Source organism: Mustelus asterias, chromosome 5 (assembly GCF_964213995.1).
Source record: "Mustelus asterias chromosome 5, sMusAst1.hap1.1, whole genome shotgun sequence".
NCBI lineage: Eukaryota > Metazoa > Chordata > Chondrichthyes > Carcharhiniformes > Triakidae > Mustelus > Mustelus asterias.
The window spans coordinates 145,100,471-145,120,545 of record NC_135805.1 but is presented as its reverse complement, the minus strand read 5'-3'; the positions used below and the strand labels follow the sequence as shown (position 1 = coordinate 145,120,545).

Below are 20,075 nucleotides of genomic sequence, written 5' to 3'. Positions count from 1 at the left end.
CGGGACCGAGTCGAGAAGAAAAGGAAAGCGTACAAAAGGTTCAGAGAGCTTGGCGAAGATAGGGATCTAGATGAGTATACAGCTTGTAGGAAGGGACTGAAGAAGGAAATTAGGAGAGCCAGAAGGGGTCATGAGAAGGTCTTGGAGGTAGGATTAAGGAAAACCCTAAGGCGTTCTATAAATATGTGAAGAGTAAAAGGATGAGACGTGACGGAATAGGGCCTATAAAAGGTGAAGGCGGGAAAATCTGTATGGAACCAATAGAAATGGCAGAGGTGCTTAATGAGTATTTTGCCTCAGTTTTCACAGAGGAGAAGGCCCTGGGTGGATGTACTGCGGGCTTGCAGTGGACTAAAAAGATTGAGTATGTGGACTTTAACAAAGAGGTTGTACTGGAATCTTTGAATGGCATCAAGATAGATAAGTCGCCGGGTCCGGATGGGATGTACCCCAGGTTACTGTGGGAGATGAGGGAAGAGATTGCAGAGCCTCTGGCGATGATCTTTGCGTCGTCGATGGAGACGGGAGAGGTGCCGGAGGATTGGAGGATTGCGCATGTGGTTCCTATTTTCAAGAAGGGGAATAGGGATAGCCCAGGAAATTACCGACCGGTGAGTCTAACCTCAGTGGTTGGTAAACTGATGGAGAAGATCCTGAGGGACAAGATTTATGAGCATTTAAGAGGTTTAGTATGCTCAAGAATACTCAGCATGTCTTTGTCAAAGGCTGATCGTGCCTTACAAGCCTGGTAGAGTTCTTCGAAAATGTGACTAAGCACATTGACGAAGGGAAAGCGCTAGATGTGGTTTATATGGATTTTAGCAAGGCGTTCGATAAGGTCCCCCATGCAAGGCTTCTCGAAAAATTGAGAGAGCATGGGATCCAAGGGGCTGCTGCCCTGTGGATCCAGAACTGGCTTGCCCAAAGGAGACAGAGAGTGTGTATAGATGGGTCTTTTTCTAAATGGAGGTCAGTCACCAGTGGTGTGCCCAGGGATCTGTTCTGGGACCCTTGCTGTTTGTCATTTTCATAAATGACCTGGATGAGGAAGTGTAGGGATGGGCTGGTAAGTTTGCCGATGACACGAAGGTTGGTGGGGTTGTGGATAGTCTGGAGGGATGTCAGAAGTTACAGAGGGACATAGATAGGATGCAAGACTGGACGGAGAAGTGGCAGATGGACTTCAACTCAGATAAATGCGTAGTGGTCCATTTTGGCAGGTCAAATGGGATGAAGGAGTACAATATAAAGGGAAAGACTCTTAGTACTGTGGAGGATCAGAAGGACCTTGGGGTCCAGGTCCATAGGACTCTAAAATCGCCCCGCAGGTGGAGGAGGTGGTTAAGAAGGCGTATGGTGTGCTGGCCTTTATCAATCGAGGGATTGAGTTTAGGAGTCCTTGAATAATGATGCAGCTATATAAGACCCTCGTCAGACCCCACTTGGAGTACTGTGCTCAGTTCTGGTCACCTCATTACAGGAAGGATGTGGAAAAGATTGAAAGGGTGCAGAGGCGATTTACAAGATGTTGCCTGGATTGGTTGGCATGGCATGGCAATATCAGCACTCCTCTCACTGCGTTGAATCGCCTGTTACTTTGCCTATTGCTCCAGTTGAAAAGCATTCCCTGTCGAACTAATCCTGTTTCCCCTTCAGTTCCTGCAGTTCATTTCCTTGTATTCATCTGAATCTTACTCATTGACTCAGCCTCCAACAGCTTCTTCTGTCTCGACCTGAACAAACTCTCCAACTTTTTTTAAATTTAGTATCTGACCCTGTCAGCTCTCCTTAGTCAGAACAACAGAAAAGCTAAAAGTCACCCTGTCTCCAAGCAGCCCAGCCGTCAGCCTCGAGCTCAAAGGTCTTTGTAACCCAATTGGGATCATGCTATATAAGACCACTTCTCCCTTCCCCACATGGACTGGACCCCAGCAGCATTCCCTCACCCCACACCGTCCAGTAGATGTAATACACACTTTATTTGCTTATTTGATCGAGTTCTCTTTTTCTTAGTCATAATTGTATTTCAACGTTTCCCTGTGTGAATGTGTTGTCCTGATAAATTAATCAATATGCATCATTTGATGCAGCAACAAGGCTGACAGTTTCATCATCGATGTCAACCTGCCACTTTGTCTGCAGATCGGACCAGTAATTCCTCTACTCCATTTTCTTTTGCTTCAAGTTAACATGTTGGCAATTGTGATCCTGTCCAGAGGAAAGTACGGCCTCTCCAAATGTATCACATGCTACATGATGGGAATGACAAAGACAGATCTCCCAGTCATTATCAGTGATCCTTTAATGGGTTGCATTATTGTTATTTACTTTGCAAACTCAACCATTATCTATTCTTTATGATTTTGCTCCTCAATATTCTGACAGTCAGATAGATGTCTATTACTGACCATAGAATCTGCAAGAGACTCAGCACAGCAATGGAAATAATCGCAAGGACGAGAGATGGTGAGCCGAAGCAAATGCATCATTTTACTTTTCAGTAGATTTGACATTTTCACACTGTTATGGATGTCTCGAATTGTGTATTCTATTTGTTCACGAATTGCAATTGCAGCAAATCGATAATATTACTCCCTCCGTTATCCTCGCCATGATACGGGGCAGACAAACAAAATGATGCACATTCTCAGATTTTGCACCGACACGTTTATTTATGCTGTGGCCCAAACCAAATTCAGAGAGGAGTTAAAAAATGTCATGAAATCCCACTCACTTTTATTATTTAAATAGGTAAATCGTCGAAAGAGCTGACGCCGTTCAGACAGTGAAATAAACACTCATATAATATTCTGTCCCTTATACAGGACTAATCCTACCTCCAAGACCTTCTCATGACCCCTTCTGGCTCTCCTAATTTCCTGTGGGGACATAAATCTGCATCTTGTTAGCAGAACAGTACCCTGACATGTCCTCTGAGTTGATCCTATGCTAATATTCGATTGATAATGTGATCTATTTTTCTACATGCATTGTTTTTCAAAAACACATCGATAAACAGCTCAACTGGGCGTGAACTGAACCCACTTTTGACATAGTAATGGATACTGCAGTCAATTGCAGTGATTATGCCGGGGTAGACAATCAACCAGACACAGTATATCTGATGGTGGGATAGCGAAACTGCAGCCTTGCTGATCCTGTGATAGAGCGAAGAGTCCTCCAGAAACCGTGCATCTAATTGGAAGCAAGTGCACTGCACACACAGTGTCACGCACTAAACTACAGCAGTCTGCCCTCTGCTGAAGTCTATCTCTATCGCACGCACACTATCCGGACTCTTATAGGTAATTGAATCCGCGCTGTTTGCGTCGTTCTGCATCACGAACCAGCTGTCTGGCTACCTGAGCTAAACTACACATGCACTGTCTCCAAACACACACACACATGCCCACACAGACACATACATGTCCACACACACACTGTTCACACACACATATATGTACACAGTCCACGCACACAAACACATACATGTCCACACATGCACTATCCACACACACACAGTTCACACACAATCATTGTCCACACACACACATTTCCTGTACACAGACACACGCACTGTCCACACACACTGTCCACACATGCACACACAAGCCATTAACTTTGTTTCTACTTGCTGGAATTAATTCGCATCACAAGTGTAGGCCAGACTTGAGTCCAAATATGTTCCCTCAAAGAATGGAGGTGGGACTCCTAAATCTAAGGCCACCAAGACGTGAGGGACCAAACAGGATAGGATATGACAAAAACTATAAAGAGGAGTTAGTAGCAGGGTATATTGTTCTGCCCTCGAATGTGCGCCGCTCTGAGAGCTGCATATTTCACAAAATCTAGAGAACCTTCAAATCTCTATAGTGCAAAATGAGGTCATTCGGCCCATCCAGTTTGCACCAACTCTGTAGGAGTGAAACTAAAAACAAATTTAGGAAAGTAAAGAATGGGCATGGAAAATTATATTACCAAGTAAAGTATAGGAAAACTTTAAGATGTTTAATAAATGCATAAAAAGCAACATAATATGTGGAAAGAAAGTGTGTGGAGTATAGGAATCAAAAAGGAAACCATACAATAGAAATGGAAGATTTGTATATGCTTCCTAATGAATACATTTTGCTTATATTCAGAAAACAGGAGATTGCATCAAATGTTTTACTCAATCTTCAAAATTGAGAATGTTGCTTCTCCACATTCGAAGTGACGAATTGACACTGGTGGAATTCTAGTAAATGACGATCAAAGATTTAGACAGAACGTAGGACAGATATTGAACATTAGTTTATAACGAACTCACATTCAGACAGGAGATTAATATTGCCATTCTACAATCCTTGTAGAAGAGATGACAGTGAGACACACAATGGACAGTGCAGTACCAGACTGGATCCATGAATCATTTCCTACCATTGTGAACATAAGAACATAAGAAATAGGAGCAGGAGTAGGCCATCTAGCCCCTCGAGCCTGCCCCGCCATTCAATAAGATCATGGCTGATCTGACGTGGATCAGTACCACTTACCCGCCTGATCCCCATAACCCTTAATTCCCTTACCGATCAGGAATCCATCCATCCGCGCTTTAAACATATTCAGCGAGGTAGCCTCCACCACCTCAGTGGGCAGAGAATTCCAGAGATTCACCACCCTCTGGGAGAAGAAGTTCCTCCTCAACTCTGTCTTAAACCGACCCCCCTTTATTTTGAGGCTGTGTCCTCTAGTTTTAACTTCCTTACTAAGTGGAAAGAATCTCTCCGCCTCCACCCTATCCAGCCCCCGCATTATCTTATAAGTCTCCATAAGATCCCCCCTCATCCTTCTAAACTCCAACGAGTACAAACCCAATCTCCTCAGCCTCTCCTCATAATCCAAACCCCTCATCTCCGGTATCAACCTGGTGAACCTTCTCTGCACTCCCTCCAATGCCAATATATCCTTCCTCATGAACCATTACCATTGTTTACCAGGCTTAAATAGGGAGTGTGATCTTTAACTTGTGCACAAAATTTGAATGTTCAACAAGTTTGACAGCGTTTGGGCCAGAGAGTTTGCTTTGGTTTTTAACCCTGCTGCTGGAGTCAATGTGCCCTCTGACCATCTTGCCGGTGCATTGTGTCAGCAGAATTGGGGAGCTTCAAGAAATGGTAGAGTTTGGGATGGGAGTGTTCCGGGGAAGTTGTGTGCAGCAGCCTCGAATGAACGACAAAGGACTGAGAAAGAGAACGCGAGTGCTGAATGATTCATAAGATCTGTAAATGGGACAAAGGGCCTGGCTGAACACGAAAGCTAAATTGTCAAGGTTGCAATGGAACCAGTTGTAGTTCAGTAGTTATGAGTCTTATCTCGAAGTCAGTAGAGTGTGAGCTCAAGTAACAGCACAAAATCCCAGCTGACGGCACCCAGTAGAGAATCTTGGAAACATAAAAGTGGAATCTGTGCTTCATTTCAGAGCCTTGATTTGTGAAAAGCTGTAAAGTTTTCTGGGAACATTGACCCAGTGAAATTTGCCCTGCTGGAAGACAATGTTGTAACATATTATTGTAACATTATGTACTTGCATTCTGAGTGTAATAATGTTTACTGCATCCTATTGTTGTCTATGTTGCTTGAATACTGCCGTGACATATCCATATATCTTACTGTTTATGCTGTGACGGAGAGGTCAAGAGTGTTCACAAGCTTTCTCTGTGGTTTAAGTGGACCTCAGCATGACTTGATAGCATCATAAAGAGATGTAGAAAGATAGTAACGTCGAGCAGAGAGATAGAAAGAGTTTGGAGTGCCTGCAACATGTTTGCGATCAACAGAAAAGTTGTAAAATGGAGAGGAATGGTGCCTTCTACACATTTTAAAACAGTCCACACTGAAAATCCACATTCTCTGTTCATTCCTGTGCTGAGCTTCCAATGTGAGTGTTTGCGAGGAGAATATGGCATCATTGTTTTATATTTTCAAAATATTGAGTTAAACATGACATCTCCTCAGCACTGAAATAAGTGTTTTTTATGATCCCACAAAGGAATGTAAATCTCAGCACAATCATGTTTTATCTGCATGTCAGATGTAATCAATTATTAGGGAGCAAAGAATTGTAGCACACAACCGGTACAGAATATATAACTAAATAACAGTCCACAGGTTTCTAAAAAATATAGAAAGGAATATGTCTCCTACAGGCTTTGAGAGACAACAGAAAAATCAGGAATATGGACAGGTTGCACACACATGCACACACACACAGATACACATATGTATTTACACACACACACCTACATGCGCGTAAACACACACGTGTACTTACATGTACACGCACAATTACAATTAGACATATAAACACGTAAACACCCGTGCACACACAATAATGGACACAAACAAGCACACACAAATAGAGACCAAGTGACTGAACAAAAGCTACCCAAAACCTAAGCAGCAACTGCACGTCACAAGTCAGGAGCGTGATGAACTCCTCTTGAGTGGATGAGTGCAGTTCCAACAACATTCAAGAAGCATGACACCATGGAAAAAAAGGCAGCAGCCCGCTTGATTGGCATTACATTGACCTTCCTTGATCTCTGGTTCACATTGGCAGCAGCGAGAAGCGGCAAATTGTTGTTTTTATTTCATATCTGATGTAAGTCTGCCGAGGTATCCAAAGGAATGGAAGACCAATTCTTTTGGCTATTTCTAAACAACTGGGGCGGCACGGTTGTACAGTGGTTAGCACTGCTGCCTCAGAACGTCAAGGACCCGGCTCGATTCCCAGCTTGGGTCACTGTCTGTGTGGAGTCTGCATAGTCTCCCTATGTCGGCATGGTTTTCCTCCGGGTGCTCCAGTTCCCTCCACAGTCTGAAAGATGTGCTGGTTAGGTGCACTGGCCATGCTAAATTCTCCTTCAGTGTACCCGAACAGGTGCCAGAAGTGTGGCTACTCGGGGATTTTCACAATAACTTCATTGCAATGTTAATATAAGTCTACTTGTGACACTAATAAATAAACTTTTCAACTTTAAGTATATTAAGGACAAGAGTGTAATGTGGGAAAAACCTAGGGCCCATAAAGGGACCAAAATGACACTCTGGGAGTTGAGCCAAAAGAAGTAGCTGTGGTATTAAACGTGTATTTTTCATCTGTGTTCACTATAGAGGAAGATGATATAGGGATACAGGGAGCAGGTAGGGAGGATGAAATGCTATTGAACAGGGAGGGAGGAGTTGCTGGCAATTCGAGCAGTCTGAAAATTGGATATATCCGTAGGCCCAGAGGGTATGTATCCGAGGCTGCTGTGTGAGGAAAGGAAGGAGATTCTAAAGGCTGTGACACTAATTTCAAAATCCTTCCAGGCCACAGGAGAGGTGACAGATGCCGGACAGCAGATACTGTGGTACCATTATTCAAGAAGAAAAGTAAGGAAAGATCAGGCAATTAAAGGCCAATGAGTCAAACATCAGTGGTAGGGAAATTATTGGAAAAAAGAATCCGAGTGACAAAAGAAATCTGTGTATGAACAAATTAACAGAATCAAGGGTAGTTAGCATGAACCTGTTGGTTGAAATCATGTGACAAGAACATAAGAACTAATAGTGGGAGTAGGCCATCTGGTCATTGGCCGCACGGTAGCACAGTGGTTAGCACTGCTGCTTCACAGCTCCAGGGTCCTGGGTTCGATTCCCGGCTTGGGTCACTGTCTGTGTGGAGTTTGCACATTCTCTTCGTGTCTGCGTGGGTTTCCTCCGGGTGCTCCGGTTTCCTCCCACAGTCCAAAGATGTGCGGGTTAGGTTGATTGGCCAGGTTAAAAATTGCCCCTTAGAGTCCTGGGATGCGTAGGTTAGAGGGATTAGCGGGTAAATATGTGGGGTCGGGCCTGGGTGGGATTGTGGTCGGTGCAGACTCGATGGGCCGAATGGCCTCCTTCTGCACTGTAGGGTTTCTATGTTCTATGATCCGTCAAGCTTGTTCCGGCATTCAATAAAATCATGGTTGATCTTTTCCTGGACTGAGCTCCATTTACCTGCCCGCTCGCCGTACCATTAATTGCTTTTCTGTTCAAAAAATTATCCATCCTTGCCTTAAAAACATTCAATGTGGTAGCCTCAACTGCTTAACTGGGCAGGGAATTCTACACATTCACAACCCTCTGGGTGAAGAAATTCCTCCTCAACTCAGTCCTAAATGTACTCCCCCTTATTTTGAGGCTATGCCCCCCTAGTTATAGTTTCACTCACCAGTGGAAACAACCTCTCTGCTTTTATCTTATCTATCCCCATCATAATTTTATAAGATTTCCACCCCCCCCCTCCATTCTTCTGAATTCCAATGAGTATAGTCCCAGCCTACTTAGTCTGTCCTCATAAGCCAACCCTCTCAACTCCAGAATCAGCCTAGTGAATCTCCTCTGCACCCCCTCCAGTGCCAGTATATCCTTTCTCAAGTTAGGAGACCAAAACTGTACACAGTACTCCAGGTGTGGCCTCACCATCACCTTATACAGTTGCAACATAACCTCGCTGTTTTTGAACTCCATCCCTCTAGAAATGAAGGACAAAATTCTGTTTGCCTTCTTAATTACCTGCTGCACCTGGAAACCAACTTTCTGTGATTCAAGGACACTTAGGTACCTTTGCACAGCAGCATGCTGCAATTTTTTACCATTTAAATAAGAGTCCATTTTGCTGTTATTCCTCCCAAACTGGATGACCTCGCATTTAGCAACATTGTACTCCATCTGCCAGACCCTTACCCACTCACGTAAACTATCTATATCCCTTTGCAGACATTCAGTGTCCTCCACACACTTTGATCTACCACTCATCTTAGTATCATCTGTGAACTTTGACACACCAAAGTGATCCCCCAACTCCAACTCATCAATGTAAATTGTAAACAATTCTGGTCCCCGAGGGACACCACTAGTCACTGATCACCAACTAGAAAAACACCTATTTTTCCTCACTTTTTGCTTTTTGTTAGTTAACTAATCCTCTATCCATGCTAGTACATTACCCATAAATCTGTGCACCTTTATCTCATGCAACAGCCCTTTATGAGGCACTTTGTCAAATGCCTTCTGCAAATCCAGATACACCACATCCACTCATTCATCATTGTCCATAGCGCACATAATGTCCTCAAAGAATTCCAACAAATTAGTTAAACATGACTGCCTTTCATGAACCCATGCTGCCTCTGTCGAATGGGATAATTTCTATCCAGATATCTCACTATTTACCATAGAACCATAGAAAATTACAGCTCAGAAACAGGCCTTTTGGCCCTTCTTGTCTGTGCCGAACCATTTTATGCCTAGTCCCACTGACCTGCACTTGGACCATATCCCTCCACACCCCTTTCATCCATGAACCCGTCCAAGTTTTTCTTAAATGTTTAAAGTGACCCCGCATTTACCACTTTATCCGGCAGCTCATTCCACACTCCCACCACTCTCTGCGTGAAGAAGCCCCCCCTAATATTCCCTTTAAACTTTTCTCCTTTCACCCTTAACCCATGCCCTCTGGTTTTTTTCTCCCCTAGCCTCAGCAGAAAAAGCCTGCTTGCACTCACTCTATCTATACCCATCAAAATCTTATACACCTCTATCAAATCTCCCCTCAATCTTCTACGCTCCAGGGAATAAAGTCCCAACTTATTCAATCTCTCTCTGTAACTCAGCTTCTCAAGTCCCGGCAACATCCTTGTGAACCTTCTCTGCACTCTTTCAATCTTATTTACATCCTTCCTGTAACTAGGTGACCAAAACTGTACACAATACTCCAAATTCGGCCTCACCAATGCCTTATATAACCTTACCATAACACTCCAACTTTTATACTCGATACTCCGATTTATAAAGGCCAATGTACCAAAGGCACTCTTTACGACCCTATCCACCTGTGACGTCACTTTTAGGGAATTCTGTACCTGTATTCCCAGATCCCTCTGTTCAACTGCACTCTTCAGAGTCCTACCATTTACCCTGTACGTTCTTCTTTGGTTTGTCCTTCCAAAGTGCAATATCTCACACTTGTCTGCGTTAAATTCCATTTGCCATTTTTCAGCCCATTTTTCTAGTTGGTCCAAATCCCTCTGCAAGCTTTGAAAACCTTCCTCACTGTCCACTGCACCTCCAATCTTTGTATCATCAGCAAACTTGCTGATCCAATTTACCACATTATCATCCAGATCATTGATATAGATGACAAACAACAATGGAGCCAACACCGATCTCTGCGGCACACCACTAGTCACAGGCTTCCACTCAGAGAAGCAATCCTCCACAACCACTCTCTGGCTTCTTCCATTGAGCCAGTGTCTTATCCAATTTACTACCTCCCCATGTATACCTAGCGACTGAACCTTCCTAACTAACCTCCCATGAGGGATCTTGTCAAAGGCCTTGCTGAAATCCAGGTAGACAACATCCACCGCCTTCCCTTCATCCACTTTCCTGGTAACCTCCTCGAAAAACTCTAATAGATTGGTCAAACATGACCTACCACACACAAAGCCACGTTGACTCTCCCTAATAAGTACCTGTCTATCCAAATATTTGTAGATCCTATCCCTTATCACACCTTCCAATAACTTGCCCACCACCGACGTCAAACTTACTGGCCGATAATTTCCCGGATTTCTTTTGGAACCTTTTTTAAACAACGGAACAACATGAGCCACCCTCCAATCATCCGGCACCTCCCCCGTGAATACTGACATTTTAAATATGTCTGCCAGGGCCCCTGCAAGTTCAACACTAGCTTCCCTCAAGGTCCGTGGGAATACCCTGTCCGGTCCTGGGGATTTATCCACTCTGATTTGCCTCAAGACAGCAAGCACCTCCTCCCCTTTAATCTGTAAAGGTTCCAGGGCCTCCCTACCAGTTTGCCCTATTTCCGTAGACTCCATGCCCGTTTCCTCAGTAAATACGGATTCCTTGTTGATAGATTTAAGCATTGTCCCCACTATAGAGAGTAAGCTAACCGGCCTATATCTCCTTTTTCAGACAGTGGTGTCACATCTGCTGGTTTCCAATCTGTCAGATCTGCCCCAGGGTCCGGGGAATTTTGGTAAATTACCACAATCGCATTTGCTATTTTCCCCACCATCTCTTGTAGTACACTGAGATGCATTTCATCAGGGCCAGGAAACTTGTCTATCTTTAACCCCATGAGCTTGCCCAACACTGTCTCTTTAGTGATAATGATCATTTCTAGGTCCTCACCTGCCATAGCCTCATTGTCATCAATTTTTGGTATGTTATTTGTGTCTTCCACTGATATCTCTGATAAATTTAATTGAAATTTTTGAACATTGACCAGGTATGTAGATAAGGAATGTACAGTTGATGTGGCCTTCATTGACTTCATCAAAACGTTTGAGCAGATCTACCAGAGACTGATCATGAAGCTAATACCCATATGATCCTGGGCAATTGGATCCAAAATTGGCTCACTGACAGGAGGCAAAGGGTAATGGTAGAAGGTTGTTTTTGTGACTCGATGGCCTTGTCCAGTGGTGTAACGCAAGGATTGGTGCTGGGTCCCTTGCTGTTTGTAGTGTATATTAGTGACCTAAATGTGAATGTGGAGGAATGATCAGTCATTTCTCAGATAAAATGAAAACTTGTGTGTTAAATAGTGAGGAGGACAGCCTTCGCTTACAGTATGATATAGATGGGCTGGTCCCAAAGGTTAGACAATGTGTTAGGATCCTGGACCCGAATGCCAAGGTACATGATGTAGTCAGATTAGACCCCAGCAATTTTGTTTTAACTTTTAGGATAAACATGAGAATGGATGCTTCACTCCAGGAGTAATTCATAACACAAAATGAAACAGCATAACTTAACAGTTGAACAATCATTAATCATGGAAAAAAAATCTCCAATTTTGAACTTATCACTATTCAGTTCCAAGCAAGCCACGGTTTTCCTTTAGATAGAACCCACTTTTAATATCGTCAGCAATATCAAGCATACTTGCTTTAAATTTTGGTAACAGCCATGAAGGTTCCATGATGTGATTCCAGAGGGAACTTTTGGAGTGAGAGTGAGTAGCTTATAGGCTTTTACCTTTAAACAGTCCTCTCCATCTTTAAACCTTAAAAATGAAAATGGTATAGAAACCTGTTTCCCTGCTACAAATCTAGCTCATCTCATTAACCTAGTATATCATGACTCTGTATACCTCGTCTGAAATCCCAGGAGAATTCAAATAAACAAAAGGTAATTAAGCCTCTTGCTAAATAAACACTACATTGCAATAGTGAGCAATTATCCTACTTTCTCAGCTTCTGAGCTGCATGTCTCTAAACATTCCAAGGAAAAACAATGAATCTTAAAACCTTCTACAGAAACATGAAATATAAAAATAACACAGTACCATTAAAAGTGGCAAATTGAATTTTACCCTGAAAAGTGTGAGGTGAAGCATTTTGGGAGGATGTACAGGGCAAGGGAATATTCAATAAACACCAGGATCCTGGCAAGTACAGAGTAGCAGAGAGAAAATTTTTTTTCCCAAAATTCCTGGAAGGTAGCGGGACGGGTAGATAATGTGCTGAAGGAAGCATATGGGATATCTGCTTCTCTTCACCAAGGCACAGAATATAAGAGCAGGGAGGTTATAATGGAGCGGCTTGAAATGTTCGTTCGGCCACAGTTGGACACTGTGTGCAGTTCTGGTCACCACACAATAGGAAGGATGTGATTGCAATAGAAAGGGTGCAGAGGAGATTCGTTTTCAAAAATATAGATCAACCTACTCAACGCTACTCAATCTCAGGCAGCGCATTCGAAACATTATTTACTGGCTGCAATTATAAATTCTTCTTCTTAGTCTTTGCGTATTTCTGCCAGTTATGTTAAATCTGTGCCCTCGCATGTGTTGCAATCCGAGCTGATGTAATTAAAGTTAAGGTGACACCAGAGTGGACCCAGGCTTGATGGCTTATAGAATCATAAAGTCAGAGTGTTTTACAACATAGAAAGTAGTCCTTCGGCCCATTCTGACTGTGCCAGCCATCAAGCACCTACTGGATCCAGTGGAGCTCGCTGATTGACCAAGGGTGCTATAAGGCACTAGGTACTGAACTGTGATTGGATAAGATGGCTGCCAGTCACCAGGTCAACCTCGCTGAATGGCTTCAATGTCTGCCAGTCAGCAACCGGAGTACTTTGGTGAGCACTGGCGGCTGCCAATCACTAAGAGATTGAATAAATCCCCTGTTACTACATGAAATTTCCTGATTGGTCACGGCAGCTGTCAGTCACTTCACAGTGTTTCCTGATTGATCCCTCCATACTTGATCACCTTCAACAATTGGGGTATGTGATAAAAAGGCAAATTCCTGGACGATCCGTTGAATTCCGGGAAGCCTTCCATACATGGGCTTATCGTACCGCATGTGTGCTGACTCTCCTCCTGCCACCCCCCGCCGCCTGCACCTCCCTCTACTGCAGGCCCTCCCCATTTACGTTTTCTCCTGCAGCCCTCACCTCTGGTCCAATCCTTGTCTTACTCCTTTTGGGAGTTTGGGGAAACATATTCTATTCATGGACCGGAAACATTGACAGCCGAATCTGCGCTGTTTTCATTTTTTATTTTTATTCATTAACTGAATAATTGATGTAACAGGATAGTTCACTGCATCCTTGACCTGCTCTCTGAACTTGTACTGAGTTACCCCATAAATAAACGTATTAGTGCAGCAGCTTAATCCCCGCAGAAGATATCCTACTTGTTGAAATATATATTCAGAATAGGTGAAATCCATGGGACTTGTTCCTGTAATGGTATAATATAAGAAATATATAACATACAACAACCACAGAATTATGAAGCTGCCAGATAAGGTAAAAAGTAAAATCACCGACTTCCTTCTGCTCTCCATCTCTGGGTCACTGCGATTCTCTCCTTGACTTTGACCCCTCAGTCCCTTGCGGACTCGACTGGCCACAAAAATGTGTCTGACTGTCAGAGCGTTGAGCAACATAATTAATGCGAATGGGAGCAATGGGGTCAAAACCGTATCAAACCAGTCAAAGACAATCCATCCGATCTCCGTATAAAAGCTTGTTTTTCGATTACAGAACCAAGGTACATTGTCAATTATCTCTCCAAATTCACTTGTAAAGTACCAAGGAATGTTTTTTAAACAGAGCAGAGTGCCAGTTGTTGCTAGAACTACGCCAGAAGTTTTCCCAGTGCAATATTTTGCTTTTAGCTTCTGCAAACAAATAGTCACAAATCGATCAAAAGTAAACATGACGGTAAACCAGACAGAACAGTCTGTGGCTGCAGAAAACAAGATAGCATGAACACTACACACAGGGGTGATGTACAGGAAACATGGTGGGAAATAGGAATAACTGATCTTGCCCATTATAACTGCAGTGATGATCACCAGTAGATCTGCCATTGCCATGGCCACCAGGTAGCGAGTGGTACAACAGGAGAGACCACATTTTCCACGGGATAGTATCACAACTGCCAGTAGGTTAGCTGTAAGAGAGGGAACACAGAGTGGAAATTAGTGATCCATCTCTCTTCGGTGTCTGACCCAAGCAGTAAGAGAAGGGAGGTGGTGGACTGGATTCAGGCAGGAGGTTGGGACGGGGGAGGGGAGTTGGAGGAGGGTGCAGTTGGCTGCTGGTTGTCTGACTTCAACATTTAATAATTAGCACCGCTAACTCCACCCATTTAGAAAACTTTCAGCAAGGTGTTTCACAGCAATGGCTCGCTGACCAGCTGTTTCCACATCGCATCCTGTATCCCATTATGGAACACGTAGGACTGTCAGACAGAATATCCACTCACAGACCAATTTTGGAACATCCCAGTGATTTGTGCAACTCGCACCCTTGATTAAGACCACCAGCAGGTTAGGAGCTTCCCACAGTTGGGGTCTTTACTCAATTGTTTCGGCTCCTCAACCCAAATCCCCCACAACCACAACCCCGCAAACCTCGCCACCTCATTATTGATCTCTCTGGATCAGCACTAACATCCAGTGATCAAAATCCTCCCCATGAAAGGAAATAAGATTCAAACAGCACAGGCCCTCAGCGGGTTTATGAACCTCCCCGGTTTTGGACCCTATGCAGGTTTAAGCCTTCTCGAGCTTCAGACCCTCACCAAATTTCAATTCCCCCATCCCTGCCCTCCCATGTTCAAACCTTTATCAAGTGCGAATCTTCACCAGCTTTGGATCATCCCAGAGTTATGATGAACATTTCATTTTGATGCTCTCTGGGTTCGTAGCTTTCTCTAGTTTGGACAAACACAAGTTTCAGCACTTTCCCTGAGGTGGACATGCAACCACTTTTGCCCCTCTCAAGGTTCTGTCAGAGTGACAAATTATCATCCAAACTCGAAACGTCAGCTCCATTCTCTCTGCAGTGATGTTGTCAGGCGTGCTGAGAATTTGTGGCATTTTGTGCTGTTTTGCTTCAAATTCCAACATCCGCAGCAATTTTCTTTAACACTAGAATTTGCAGGATATGGGTGGAAACCTGAACACAAGCACAGGCTCACATTTTTCACATGTCTGCAAAAACCTGGCACTCAGCAGCAGCTTGTGGATGAAAATACATCAAGTGTGTGAATAGTGGAAGAAAGGCCCTCATTGAACACACACATTGGAAAAAGTGGCATGCATCAGGCAGGAGTTTCATAAAGCAGGACACAAGTAAAACAAATGGCAAGCTGAATAAAGGAAAAAAATGTCTTTATGTATAAAAAGGATGTGAGAACAGTTTCGACTCACATTCCGAAGATGAACTGTGCAACATCCAATATTGCGCTACTCCATTACGGAATGGACAACCACGAAAGATGGAGGTGGATACTGGAGCAACAGTCCCAATTGCATTTTGCCTGCTTTTTTGTGTGGAATTTTCTTGTTATCTTTCCATCTCCCATTGTCACGCTGGATCATGGTCCTTTCCGATGAACCAGGTGCCACCAATCACACACTTTCCTGCCCAAATTTCAGCACTGAAAATTCGCTCAATTACAATAGTTGACCCTTCCAACTTCGGGTGTCAGATAGCCTTTCCTGAAGAGCTGAAAAGATTTACGGAAGAATAACAGAGCAGGATGAAGTAAAGTTAGAAAGGAAACAGGAGAAGGCACCAGATGCCCGGGAAAGTGCTGCAGTCTGATGGGTATACTCCATGGCTGTGAACCAGCCAGTCAACTGTGTACCAATAAGGAACCCGACACTCCAAACACCAGCCCATACCAACCCCCCCCCCCCCCCCCCCACCCCCCCGTATGTAATTTTAATGTAACCATTCCCCATTAATAGAGCAGATAAATGAGTCATGGTGCAGTCTAAGTTTTTCAATCCCCTTGTTGATTGCTCCAGACCAAATATTTTTTCGTCAATAATGCAGTTCACTTCCTGATGGAACTCAAAGGGAGAGTAGGAGGTGGGGGCTAAAAATGGGCTTTTCAATTTCAGAGATAAAGGATTGGAAGCTCAGGGTCAAGCTTACTGACTGAGCTGATTAGTATATCAAAGTGGTCACCTAATCTGAGTTTGGTCCTTCCTTAATGTACAGGCCATTCCATACTGAGCTTCGAATATAATTACTGAATTGTTAGAAATTCAGGCACATCATTATTTCACCTGGTGAAAATGTTTGGAATCTTGGAAATATGAACGGAAGGAGGGAAATACGCACGAGGGTCAAGATCAGCAGATGCTGCGCATCATTGAGGAGCCGACAAGGTTATCAGATGGGCGGATGGTTGGCGGGAGGGGGCTGGGGGGAGGAGTGGTGAAATTAGTTGGATGACACAGCAATGTTGGGGGTTGAGGTGTTGAATGGCGAGGTTGCTGGAGAGAGGGGTGGGGCGGCGAGCTGAAGTTTTTCCTGTTACTGGTAGAGATGGGATGGGGTGGGTGGAAAAGTCGATTTTTATTCGGAAGAAAATGGAATGGAAAGGTAAGAATCTTTGGCTACATTTGGTATTTGTATAGGGTATTGTTAAGGCAGTGTGCAATTTTGCTCTCTTTAGTTAAGAAATGGTACAATTGTACCAGAAGCAGCTCCTCCCGGCCCGGCGACCCTGACCGTGCTTTTGAAGCTGCAGCCCGATCAGTCATGACGGAATTACATGTTGGAGCCAAATGGTTGACTCCTGCCTCTAATGTTATGTGTTCTCCTATTTATATCGGCCTGAAGCAGTATCATGGGAAATGAATGGAGATATCTGAGTTTCGAGATAACAATAAGGAGTTCTCAGCAGAATAAAAATAACAACATTTCAGATGCATTTTGCTGAACTGCAGCATCATCAGAGAATATGGAGACGACGAGGACAACCTGAGATGTCCAAACAAAGAACTTGTAAGAAGTGGGAAGGATAAAATATAAAAGCTGAGATATAGGTAGATGGCCAATTCTCTGAAAAGGGGATAGAAAAGTCGAAGAATATAACGGGCATGTCGGAATGACTGAACTGAGTGACTTAATGGATTATTTTAGACAGCATTGAAGAGGTAAGAACAGAGGGTGGGGGTTGGGGGTGTTACTTAAAGTATTACATCAGCACAGCGAAGACAGGACATAAGAAAACACAGAAGCTAAAAGGAAAATAGGGTGGCATGGTGGCTCAGTGGTTAGCATTGCTGCTTCACAGAGCTAGGGATCTGGGTTCGATTCCCGGCTTGGGTCAGTGTCTGTGCAGAGTGTGGATGTTCTCCCCGTGTGTGCATGGGTTTCCTCCAGGTGCTCTGGTTTCCTCCCGCAGTCCAAAAGACATGTTGGTTAGGTGGATTGGCCATGCTAAGTTCTCCCTCGGTGTACTGGAATAGGCATGTGGTGACTCGGGGATTTTCACAGTAACTTCATTGCATTGTTAATGTAAGCCTACTTGTGACAACAATGAATAAACTTCTACTATCAATTCAGTAATACCATTTACTGCTTTACTTTCATTTTATGATTTTCTGACGGCAACTGCTGAACAGATAACAATGACCCTGCCTCAGATGAAGGGACATGCAGATTAAGTGTGAAAATGGCTTGCAGACAGATGATCAGCTAATATATACTTGAATGGCGGAGAAAGCTTGAGAGGCTGAATGACTGACTTCTGCTCCAATGTTCACTATGTTAACTGGTCTATTGTTCTTTGGTCAAAGCAAATTGCTGAGGATGTTGGAATCTGAACGAAAAACAGTAAATTCTGGAAAGCCTCAGCAGGTCTGATCGCATCTGTGGAGACAGAAGACGTTTAAAACCTGGATAACACTTCACTACAGAAGTACTCCAGGATCGAAACTTGAACTCTGCTCTATTCTCTCTCGACAGTTAGACCCGCTGAGATTTTCCAAAATTTTCTGCTTTTGTATTGTTCTAACTTCCGTATGATGTAGGCCATCTGGCCAGCGGGGACTTGTCTTCCTTTAATCACATTAGCTTGATCAGCACATTTTCCCTAGTGATGGCAATAGATTTAATTCCTGCAATGATCAAAACAATCATTTTGTTCTCCACTATGAACTTCCACAATGTTTCAATCTCGAGTAGGGTCTGTTTGTTCGCCAGGACACATTTCACTGAGCTAAGGACTGAGATTTCTACAGGCATTTTAAATAAAAACTCTGAAAAGTTGATCAGATCAGATATTTTAAGTTGTAATCAATTATCAAAGTGCACGATTAATTAAACTCAGCTAATGTCAATCGTCATTAACAAACAAATAATAAAACTCAGTACCCATGACTCACAGTTTACCAGGACTGTGTTTGGGGAAGTCAATTAAATAAAACTTTTAAACAAGTTTGCAGTAATGACACAGTGTAAGAATATGGTGATTGGAATAACCTTCGAATTATGCCTGATTGGTTGATTGCAGTTACCTGCTTGATATCTATGACTATTAAAGCACTTCAATTGAAAACAGAGCATTATCAAGACATTTTGCGTGATATACTCATTAATAAAAATCTTCAATAAAGAGTTAATCTCTCCCTGTTTTCAATCTATTCCACTGGTAAAAGACAGAGGCAGCCCCACGTAATGGGAAAAATCATTCACAAAAAAAAGGCATGATTTGAAATTAGACATCATTCTATTAAGTGACCAACATTCAGTACAATGCAACAGTGACTGAATCTCCCATTAATATATGGCCACTATGACTTGATACAGACCAGCACTATTGCTTTCCTACAGAGAGTTTCCGTTCACTAATTACAATAGCTCGATAATTCAGAAATCCCATCAGTTACAAATACAATTTATTGCCAGCTGAAGAAATATAATAACATTTCTGAAAGACTTCAATATTTTTTTGGGAGGAAAATTGCTATTTACTATCCAGGATAAACTTAACGTACTACACCTTGTTTTTATGCATCATTTCAGTGTTAATGTGCCCACACTCAAAGGTAATCAGCCAACTGGAATGAAAATGTGGAGATCGGCCAGTAGAACAGAAAGAAACCATCTGACCTTCCCACTTCGACAACAGTTTGAATGAACATGCTTCAAGGTATTTGTTTGAATGAAATACACTTAATTTTCGGGTGGCCCATGGCCGCATAAAGGTAATGACAAGATTAGCATTTACCATTTATCAGCCGCAAATTAAAACAAAAAACTTTAATGACCTTGGCCACTTACCAGGAACACCAATAACAGCAAGAATCAGGTAATATATATTGAAGATTTGGTCAACCGGATAACGCATTTTTTGGGTGAAAGGATCAGTTCCTTCCTTCTGTAGGAAATGTCTCTCTATTAAACTCTGAGGTGATACATCCGAATGCTCTAAATTTATACTTTATATCACCACCTTGGGGAAATCGAAGTTGCAACATTTTTCAATGGACTTTTTAATGATCAAACTGATTACAACACAATTATTCCCATCTGGTGACATTTAGCATGGAATTGCATTTCAGGGCATAATGTCGAAAACAAACTGAAATCTGCCATTGAACTAACTGTCTACAATAGAAAACATAATTCAACTGGGCACGGTGGCACAGTGGTTAGTATTGCTTCCTGCAGCGCCAGGGATCTGGGTTCAATTCTGGCCTCGGGCCACGGTA

At 43.1% G+C, this 20,075-nt stretch overlaps 1 protein-coding gene across 1 annotated transcript; it reads right to left on the bottom strand.

Annotated features, from left to right (window-relative positions):
• Positions 1-13,595: 13,595 nt before the first annotated feature.
• On the bottom strand, positions 13,596-19,711 carry LOC144494033 (putative G-protein coupled receptor 139). Its single transcript, XM_078213607.1, has 2 exons — positions 19,645-19,711; positions 13,596-14,506 (listed from the first exon to the last, which is right to left on the bottom strand). The coding sequence occupies exons 1-2, from the start codon at positions 19,709-19,711 to the stop codon at positions 13,596-13,598; spliced, it is 978 nt and encodes a 325-aa protein (XP_078069733.1).
• Between the last annotated feature and the right edge of the window lie 364 nt (positions 19,712-20,075).